Consider the following 10,905-nt stretch of genomic DNA (forward strand, 5'->3'; position numbering starts at 1 on the left):
TAATGTTGTTTTAAACGCTGATTTATGTGCAGGAAACAGTATTTTGAACCTCTGTGGTTTTTTACCGTTGTTTCAAACGCTGATTTATGTGCTGGAAACAGTATTTTGAACCTCTGTGGTTGTGAAAGCCTTTTGAAGTCTAATCTGTTGTAATTTTAACAACAAAGGAAGAGGATAATCTGCACAGATGAATTTACAGCCTCTAAACTTCATCCCACTTGCAGAATAGTCTTTCTCCTGTGTAGAAAGCAGCATCTCAGTATAACGTTGTTTCAAACGCTGATTTATGTGCTGGAAACAGTATTTTGAACCTCTGTGGTTGTGAAAGCCTTTTGAAGTCTAATCTGTTGTAATTTTAACAACAAAGGAAGAGGATAATCTGCACAGATGAATTTACAGCCTCTAAACTTCATCCCACTTGCAGAATAGTCTTTCTCCTGTGTAGAAAGCAGCATCTCAGTATAATAATCCCACTAAGTCATCTCTCTGCATTGAGATGCTGCCAGCATTTGTTCTGTTGCTTCCAGGAGAAGAGAAAAATGGCCAAGGTCTTACTGTACTAATTTCTACCATACATTTTCACAGACATGTTTGTTTTCATTTTAGTTCACTGGTGTTTTGTAAAATGGAAGGAATCTTTAAGCACTGTCTGCAAAGGAAAATGGAAATGTATGCAAAGTACTCTATATTCACAAAGTATATTGTCACTGAATAAAACAATTTGCAGTTCATCTGCGTGTTCTGGGGGGTTCTTTGTGTATACAAATTTATCACCTTGTGGAATTTAGTTACATGTGCTGCTATTACACCTAATAAAATTTCACTCTCACCACTTCTGTCTCATGGCAAGGAACCACACTGAGACCTTGCATCTATTGCTGCTTTTGCTTAATGGTAAGTATTTTAATGAGCTAAATCTTTATTTGGATATTAAAGAGACATTTTTGTACTAAAATGTTTTATTTTGTTGAGGCTAAACAAGTCATCTGTTTTACTAGAACCACAGACTTAAGGAGTTAGCAAGCTTATAGTAAATACCACCCAAATTATCAAACCATTCCTGTGGCATGTTTTTAATCTCCTCAGTGGGTAATGAAGTGGGCTACAGCTAAAATATGCATTTTGTGTTCAGGTTGTAAAGAACCAAACTAGGACCCTTTGGTCCTGGTAGAGACTGTGTATGTAAGCTGAGTAAAACTGTAGGAAAACAAGGTAGTTATGAAGTGGTACCACCTTGTTACACAACCTTTAGTATAAAACTATTTGAATTACACAGACTTTTCCTTCAATGATTCTGTATAAAGAACACATAAACAATGAAAGTATAGTACTGCATATGTTATGTCCTCTTTCAGTTTAGCTTTCCTTTTTGCTGCAGCTCCACAGAACAACTCCCAGCAAGCAGATGAGTGACTCTTCCTGTTCCCCTTGGAAACATAAACTGGCTAAGTGAGATCAAACTCTGAGCTCTCTAAACTGCCAAGTGGGTCACACTAAGCAGCTGTGGTAAGGCACAACTTGCCCTTGGGGGTAAATGTACTGCTCTAAACCCCATGTGGAGTTGTTCCAGATTTGTAAAATGGGAACTCTCACAGGATGCTTATGAATGGCCCAACCATTCCTCTCTCTCAGGCAGGCACCAATTTTTGCCTGTTGTCTTTTGAGCACAGTGTAATTTTGGTTTTTTCATTGATGCAAGACTGCCAGGAGAAATGGTTTTTTGATGTTTTACTGTTTTTATTAGTGCAAAAATAGCTCAATGACAGGCAGAAAGCTCTGGTTAGTTAACAGAAGGAAACTCCAAACATCTAAGCTTAGAAGCTAACACAACCACTAACAAACTGCTGGGTCTTGCTTTTCAAACTACAACATTTTCATAGGCACAGTATTATCAAGAGCAAGGTGCCAGGCCATCCAAAAAGCTGTACTGAGCAACACACTGGTCCTATACATTAATGCAAGTCCAGATGGGGACAAAAAGGGTCCTTTATCCAAAGGGAAGAAGACTAGGATTAATATCATCATCAGAATCTTCATCAGTGGCAGCGCAAGACCAATCACTACCTGTCCAAGACTGGATCAGCAGCAGAAAGTTGTACATGCTGTCCATCTTCTCCTAAATGCAGTCACTGGTTGATGTTTCCTACCTGTTGCTGAGCTTTGAGAGCACTGGTGCACAGCAGTTTCACTGTGAGGTAGTGGTGGTTTTAAATGACACTTTAGAGGAGATGATATTCTCCAAGACAAGTTCAGCCCCTGCAGGAAATGGTTCAGCATCTCCCTCTTCCCAGGTAAGGAAATGGATTCATGGCAACCCCTTAAGCTGGAGCCTCTCCATAATTTTCACTTCCCCTCAGGAGTTGCCCAAAATACAGTGGAACCAACTGCTGTTTTGTTAAGTGTGTTTTCTGCTGGAGGCAGATGCTTTCAGGTAGAGCAGTCCACTGCAGAAGGCTATTGTGGAAAGTGAGGTTGCCTTAAAAGAGCAAGAAATTTAGTAGTTCAGTTGGCATGACCTTATCAAAAAGGACAGGTAATTCAGCAGCAAAACAACAAGCTGGGTAAGTAGAGACAGTAATTGAATTTGGGGTGGGCTGGGGTTCCCCTGCAAGGCAGCCACAATTACACTACAGCAGGCATGGGCATAAGAGTCTTGCTTCAAAATTAGCACCATCTCCCATAGCAAATGGCAGAGCCAGTAATAAAATACATGAGTTTTTCACTTATCTTTTGCAGCTTCAAACAAGACACTGACAGACTGCTCTGGCCCCTGGAATTCTCAATACAACACACACAAATGCAGTCTCATTTTGTACTCATTAAAAAGCCAGGTAAAATGCAGCTGGTCTGAAAATCAAAAGGTCAGAAATTTCATTCAGACTGATATATAATGAACCCAAGAAGCACATGATTAAAATTACCTTGCTTTCTATAATTCAGGAAGTCTAGATCTATATATTTGGTGTTGCTATCCAAAATTATTTTACTTTCATTTACAGATAACAGCTGCTGCTTGAAAATCCAACTGCCAGAGTATAGTTCAAATACAGAGGATGTTCAATGCCATAATGAAGATGTTAGTTTTTGAAAAACTACTTTTTGAGTTAAATGTCTGCCCTCATCAAATCTGTAGGCACATCAGAGTGTTTCTTCAAAGTAATATGTCATCACTTTGTATCACTCCCTGAGCATAAAAATGTGAAGATTTTACAGAACACTAAAATCCTATTGATTCACTAAGATGTAGCTAACAATAAGTTTATGAAATTAGCATTTTTTTTAAATGACCAAGTTTCAACTTGTTGCAGGCATTGTCCACGTATCTGCAGTCTGTGAAGGAGGCTCTCTTGCCTTGTAGCAAACATGACAAAGGTTTCAAAAACTAACTGTTTAGCTGAAGTTAGGACCCAACTCCACCACTGTATGCAGTTGAAAATCTTTAGTACAAGTGCCTCATAAATCAAGTTTCTTAACATTAACAAAATTTCAAGTAAAAATATGTGGAAAGTTAAAGGAAATTTGCCTGTTTAATTTTCATTCTTTTTCTTACTTCAGTTTTAATCTTCAAATTTTATAGATCTCGATGTATATTTGTCTATGTATCCTTTTTTGTTGGCAGCAGGTTGAAATCCAAGACCAATTCCTCTATGTTGCTTCAAGTCCATTGCTTTATCAAACTGCATCTTCAGAACCTGCTGCAACTTCTCCTCCCCTTCCCTGTTCAGAGCCATGTTCGGTTTGTTCATAGTTGCTGAGATATTCTGGACAGGCATAGAGCCCTTTTTAAGGCCACCCATCAGTCTAAAAAACTTCATTTCTTCCTCAGAACTTTTAAAAGCAGCTGTACTCCACTGTCCAAATTTCATATCCTGTGAAGCAAAACAAGGTTAACACTAAAAATAAGGAATACCAAGAGGAAGTAAGAAATTTTCTGGCTGTGTACCATGAGAACAGAACCAGCTACCAAAACCTGGCAGGGTGACAAAGCTGGGAAGCAGTTATTCCATGGGCAGTGATCTCAAAGGATGTGATAAAAGAATGAGATAAATCTGCACGAGTGCATCTTCATTAGCATTTCAGGTCATTTAACCTGGCGACAGGGGTTAATGCACTGTGAGAATCTCTTTTCACTCCACCTTTAGGAATCTCAGCTTTTCTGCTCTCTCTTCACTAGCTCCAAGAGCCAGACATCATCTCTTATTCTAAGACAATTGTCAGACTTAATCCTCTTTCACTGTCACTTCATATGGACATCTTTTCATTCCCCCACTGCCTAGTTAAGGAGCTGTTGTTTTCAGCAGTGTTACGTTAGTTTTGGAGACAATGTTCAGTCTGGCTCATAAGCTTTAAGTAACATCTGCATTCCCATCCCACCCATTCCAGTATTTCAAGGGTGCAAAAGCTGAGGACATTGCCTTATTCAACAGGACTAAACCTAGTTCTCTTAAATCCTGCCCTCCCCTGCAGTTTGCTGTGTTCATTTTCACTCTATTATTTGAGCTAGTTCACTCCTTCAGGATTTTCCCCTGATCTACAGATTCTGGCTCCTTTCTGAGGAGGTCCAGGTAAAATGAAATTTCAGCTGTTTGTGGATAACCCAAGATACATCATATGATTTACAAAGTTCATAAACTTCTGGCTGACCTAAGAACAGGCTTCATTATCAAAGGGCCTTAAGTGGACTCCTCAGCTATAGCAATTCAGTCATTTTTGGCAGGATTGCTACTCCGGATTTTTTCTTTACAATAGAAGTGTCTGATTGTTAATTAAATAGACTGAGCTGGCTACATCAAATGAAAAAAAGTGAATTTAGTGCTGTGTTTATGTCAGCCTGAAATCCTCCCAACTGAACAGTTGTGGCTTGCATGAAACAATCACTCTCCAGTAGAGAGCCAACATGACACACAGCACGGTACACAATATTGCAGACAAGCTCTAACAGGTTTCTGAAGTCAAATAAATGCAAGGCTGGAGTATCATTCACTATCACAGGCCAGAATTCCTGCTATTAAAAGAAAGCTATCCATAATACTTCAGTGTTGTGCAAAGGCAAGTTGCTGCATAAGCCCAGCCTGAGACACAGACACATGCACACAAACAGATAAACGTAAGTCACATACAGATAAATCTAAGCCCTCCCTTTGGAATGGGAGACATCTGCACAGATGCAAAAATAATTATGGCTTGTCAAACTCTGTGATTTTGTTTTTAAGTGAGTTGCTGGCAGGCACCACACACAGCTTTGGCTGAAGCATTTCCAGCTCACTCTTTGTGGAGCTGATGAATTAGTTTTCACAGCTTCTATTCTTCTGCATACTGCTAAACAGAGACAGATCAGCACCAAAGAACTGAGATCCCCTGCCAAGGATGTAATTTTTCTCAATGACTTCAGAGACTGTTAAGACAGTTGCAGTTCCAGAGCTATCACAGACTGCCTCCCACTCTGCTAAGTCTACAGAAGTTGTTTCTGGCATTTGTTTGAGGCATATTCCAGCTTTCTAGGCACACTGGCAGTCTTGCAAAACAACTAAGAATCCTGAATTACTAGCAAAGCTTTCTCTCCTCCTCAATCCTATTATCCCTGCTAAACACTGCTGCAACAGGTTTTCCACTACCTAACTGTAAATCTGTCAAAGAGGCAAACTGGGCAGGATGCAAATGCAAAGAATAAAGAATCATGAGAGATGAGAAAGATGTAGAAGCCATGAGAGGACTGACTGTAAATACCACACACTTGTGTTATCAGTTGTCACTCCCTTTACCCTTCCACATGTGCCCATTTCTGAATGTCTGCAAAGTCTTCCAGATAAGAAATCAGGTAATTCAGTGACTAGAGTTATTTGTATTTCACAGTAAGCAAAAAATGCTTCTGTAGCAATTTGTCCTGGCTCATTCTCCAGAGGAACCACAGAAAACATTGCTTTTGAGGACTGATGATAGGAATTAGACCTCTGTACAAAGCCAAGGAGTTCACTGATCAACTCTCAGACTCTCTTGGCATTGTACCTCAACTTGTTCTATAGCATAACCTTAAATTTGAAGTCGGAAGGAATATTCTTGTGCCAAACCATGTACCTGAGCCACACACCAAAAAAAAGAGCACAGTGCTTTTTTCAGGAACTTCCTCTGGGACACAGTATTTTCATCAGATCAAGATTTAAGTTCATACATACCTGTCCCACTTTGGAAGAACTGAAAGCCTTAGTTTTGCCAGATTCTCTATCAATTTCTTCTTGCAGGGCCTGACGCCTCACCTAGCAGATAAATGACACATGCAGCATGAGACACTATTGTCTGTGACAAATCACAGTTAATTCACCATGAAAAAATAAGGGAAGAATACAATAATAAGTTATCTTCAGAATTTTGCAAGGATAATTAAAACTGCATGTGATCCTTTCACACACTTAACCCGAGAACTGTCATTTTTCTAGTGGTGTGTTAAATGAACATTTTGCTGTCTCAGGTGTTTAATCTTCTAACTGCAGGCAACAGCTACACTGAAACTGCCAACACTGCTGAGGGCAAAGACACCTGCATTTAACCCAATAAGCTACTTAGAAACTTCTGACTTTGACTGGAGCTGTAAATTTTGGACTTAACCCATGGAAGGTAAAGCACATTTTAAGTAGAGCTTTATTCAGGGAAATCTTGGCACAGATGAGCAACAAGGCAAGTTTTTGTAACAATTTCTGTGCATATGTTCTGACTTGACTTACACAATTAAGACAAAGCATACCTTGTCTATGTTAACTTCATCACAGTTTCCTTTTTTTTCCTGCACAATAATTACACCATCTAGATGTTCCTGTAAAACAGGAAAAAGCTTGTGTGATTATTTTTATCCATTCTGGTTAATTAAAACTTACACAGCTCTTACCACAAAAGTAATAAAAACGCTAAGCAATCAGTAGTGCTATTCTGGAGCAAGAAGATATGGTCAGATCTAAGATGAAATTGCCAATTAAATCTGCATATTTCTATGGAGAAACTTTCTCCCTGAGGAAGAGATTTATTTTTGAACCAAGAAGATAAAGAATTTCTTTTAAATTCACACATTAAAATGGACCTGCCGACATCACTGGCACACAATGTTTGCAGGCAGAGTAACTTCAAATTAAACTGTTTTGTAAAAGTTTAAATTTATACTTGAAGAGACAGAAATTGTGAATGTTGAAAAATTTTAAGAACTGGTGGTAAGATAACTAAAGGTCTCTCTGAAACAACCAACCAACCAACATCAATCAAGAGGTAGCTGCATTGTGCTCTGTCACGGATGATGGTCCCCAAGGAGCTTCCAGTCTGGAAAGAGCACAGGGAGAGGCATGACACATACATCAAGTGTTTCCTACAATGGCAGCAAACAGCACATCAGTTCCACATTTGAGAGCAAGGAAAAGGGAGCTGATGGGAGGAGACAGAGCAGCTCTGGAAGGCAGGGACAGGCAGGATGGCAGGAGCTAAATCAGTCCACAGCAGCCAGACCCTGATCACTCTTCCACAAAGTGCAGCCCTTCAGCAGCTTTTGCTCCCAGTGGTTGGCCCTTCTGGATCACTGCTCTCAGCCTTTCTTTTCCAAATTTGCAATTAGGATAAGATTTTTGGGCATCCAGTATAACAGGATAAGTAATAAGTCCAGGATAGTGGTAAATTAAAGCCATAAGCTTTAGACCAGCCTGGAAAAGGTGGCCAAAGGGAAGATCTATTGATACAGCTAACATAATAATCCAAGCATGAAACAGCCAGGGAAACGAAGACAAGGAAAAGATTTGTAACATACTTCTGTCAGCAGAACCTGCTGTTTCTTTTTAAAGGGTTTAGAGTTCTATTAAAAGCCATGAATGATTTACCTCGTTTTCCAAAGTTACCTTTTATCCACTGATATTCCCTGCACACAGGTACATGCACCATTAAAAATGCGAGAACACTGTCTGCAGTAAGGAGAGCTCACGTTCTTGGATGAAAAGAAGAAACCAAAAACAACTCCCAATTTACTTCTAGATGGCCTGGTACTGTCTTTTCAGATCTATTAAAACAAGCAGGGAAACTGTCGTGACAGGATTCTGCAAACAACTGCAGCATTTTTTCCTTAGCCAGAAGGTCAAGTGGCAGACAAGGAAGGAGGGAGCACCCCCAGCCCTGCTAATTCCCAGCATGGTGCTGACTTGCTGTAGGCACAAACTACCCCCAAGGAGGTGTGCCATGCTTCCCCCAACCTCATGGAGAAAGGAGCACATTCACACGTGGTAGGATTATGCTGTCTGCAGGCAAACAACTTGAAAGAAGTAAACTGAGTCCTCACTCCTCCTCACTCTGCCCAGGCTGACTGTTCTGGCATGCAGTGGGAAGACCACCAACCACTGATATCCAGTGAGTATCATTCCACGTTGACTTTACAAGCTCACTCTTTTGCTTGCTGTACAAGCCTAGCAGAGCAGCTCAAGGCATGCCACAGTGTGTGACACACTGGAATGTTTCAGGATTATGGCACAGTTAAATGCCAGACCAATGTTATCAGCCATTTATTAGCACAGTGTCTTTTGGCCTGGCAGGAACTAGATTTCACTACAACTGATGAACCCAAACTTCTCATTCTTCAGAACATTTTCTCTGGAGTATTTTGTATTATTAAAGGACTAAGCTGCATATGGGAATGAGAAATGAATTGTATCATACCCTTCTCCTCAATTGCTTGCAAGGTACGTGCTGTGGTTTCCATTCTAACAGGTCATGCAAGTTTGCGTATCATTGTGAGGGCTTATCTTGCCTCTGCAGAATGTAAGCAGCTGCAAGAACCCAAATAATGTCTAACAGTCTCAAAAAGGCAATTTAATTAGAAAACATATCCCAGCAATAAAACCACCTTGTCCTCTTGAAAGGTCAAAAGGAGAAACCCAAGTTAAAGGCCCCAAACATCTGCTCACCTCATGACTGATAAGCATACACACTCCCCTCACAAACCCTTGTGAAAACAGCCTGGATCTGGGTCTCCACATCAATCTATATTCAATTATTATCACTGGACAACAGACAGCTGCCAGGCTTCCACAGAAATTGAAGAAACTGCATGTATGAGAGCGTAACAAAGCAAAGCACACCATGAGGTGTGCTTGAGAGGCAGGTCTATGCTTAGTTTACAAAAATCTTCAATGATACCTTATTAACTACTGCTTTACTTTTAAACAAGCCAAGCATTCAAAAGTCTGAATAAAAACCAACTGCAGTGCAGTTTGCCTTTACCTATGAAAATAAAAAGAAGCTGCTAATGATGTTTTCGAAGTTGATTAAGCAGCCAAAAATACAGATAGATACCTCCAGACTTTCTGAGCATCTCACAGCTTAATTCCCAATGATAACAAGAGAAATTAGGCATGTAGGTACTGACTTGTAGCACTTTTAAATATGACCCTAACCAGATAAAATAAAGAAGAAAAGTTAAAGCAATAAAACAAATTCTTAATAGTCCTATTTCAGAGAAAAAATAATCTAAGAAAAAACCTCTTTATTTCAAATATTTTTAAGCTTCTCCCCACGTTTGTGTTGTCTCAGAAATGGCAATGCTGCAAACCCTGGGAGGAGACTTCCTCTAACAGTCACTCTGGATACAATCCCAGTTACCTTCAGTTACGATTTACACAGTTCTTACATCTACTTTTTTTTTGCATAGATTTATTCCTTGAATTTAAAATGTGTGTTTAGGTTGTTCTCTTGTATTTTTCTATCAGAATTTATACATCAATGCCCTAGGCCTAGTCTACGCTTAGGATTTTCTCTAAAGTTCTGTCCAAGTTATACAACGGTTTTGGCTAAATTTCCCCCTTGTTTCTAACACTACACAATTCCAGTATTAACAGCACCAAACTTGAGGAAAAGTCTAACAAACACAGTTAGATGCACTGATGCTGCCAATGTTACCATCAGGTAAATGACATGGTATTAAAAAGTGCTGCCACTTTGCTAAGAGCAACTGAAGGGCAGAAAAACATTTATGATTGTACGTAATTGTTTTCTTTTTTGTGGCAGTATTTGTTATTAGTTGTAATATTTACATCCCAACAACTGAAACACTACAGGATTACAGCAGCAGGCATTAAAAAATACTTTCCCATGTGTCACAACTATTCCATGCAGACATCAATAGATCAGCTGATCCTGTTCTCAACGCCAGTGGGGGCCCTTACTGACCTCAATATTCTGAACAGCCAGAACAGCCTCAAGGTAGGACACTGTCTACCTAAAAAGGTTTCAGTTCCTTCACAGGAGGGAGCAAAGCTGCCCTGCTCTTTACAACTTACCAGTAACTGATTCCCTGGGTCTTCTCTCTCAATCTTTATCTTCTTTATATTTGCTTTTGAACCTGGTTCTTCAGCAAAGTCCTGAGCTGCTACTTTTTTTCTTTTTCTCCCTTCTCTGTCACAGAGCATATGATTACTATTGTATAATGCCCCATCTAGAGTGCCCTCTGCAACACATTCAGCTTGCTCCATTTCACTCTCTTTGGTTTTTTTATTGCTTTCTAGTGGTATTATGTTTTGGCTTTTAGATGTATTGTCTTTGTTTAAAGAAATGTTTGAATATGTTGTTTCCTCCTTCTGAATCTTTTTCTTCTTTTTCTTCTTGATGATTTCATTATTATCCTTGAAATTCTTCCTGCTTTTTTTTCCAGAAAGCTCTTCTTCCTCAGACTCAATTTCTTGCTGTGCTGGGAGATGCTTATCAGGAACGCTGTGACTGTAGTCTTGCTTGTACTCACATGTTGAGGAAGAAACATCTTTGCTTCTGTTCTTCTTCTTAGTCTCTGTGATACTCCCATAGTTCTCAGCTGTGTCCTCTTTCTCTCTGTTCATCAGGGAGTGTTTCTGCTTTTTTCTGAAGTCACTTAATGCCATGGGGGTATCAGGAATG

The 10,905-nt window shown here is 39.7% G+C and overlaps 1 protein-coding gene across 1 annotated transcript; it reads right to left on the minus strand.

Moving 5' to 3' along the window:
* Positions 1-3,557: 3,557 nt before the first annotated feature.
* KNOP1 (lysine-rich nucleolar protein 1) lies at positions 3,558-10,889 on the minus strand. The gene is made up of 4 exons (XM_009074220.1): positions 10,296-10,889; positions 6,740-6,808; positions 6,174-6,254; positions 3,558-3,869 (listed from the first exon to the last, which is right to left on the minus strand). Exons 1-4 carry the CDS (start codon positions 10,887-10,889, stop codon positions 3,558-3,560), a joined length of 1,056 nt encoding a protein of 351 aa, XP_009072468.1.
* Between the last annotated feature and the right edge of the window lie 16 nt (positions 10,890-10,905).

This window comes from Acanthisitta chloris, unplaced genomic scaffold (assembly GCF_000695815.1).
Source record: "Acanthisitta chloris isolate BGI_N310 unplaced genomic scaffold, ASM69581v1 scaffold43394, whole genome shotgun sequence".
Lineage (NCBI taxonomy): Eukaryota > Metazoa > Chordata > Aves > Passeriformes > Acanthisittidae > Acanthisitta > Acanthisitta chloris.

Coding starts and splice junctions, on each gene's coding strand:
- KNOP1 (XM_009074220.1), bottom strand. CDS start 10,889: ATGGCATTAAGTGACTTCAGAAAAAAGCAGAAACACTCCCTGATGAAC. Junction 6,809..10,295: donor ACCCAGGGAATCAGTTACTG/GTAAGTTGTAAA, acceptor CCTGTTTTACAG/GAACATCTAGATGGTGTAAT. Junction 6,255..6,739: donor ATGAAGTTAACATAGACAAG/GTATGCTTTGTC, acceptor TTTATCTGCTAG/GTGAGGCGTCAGGCCCTGCA.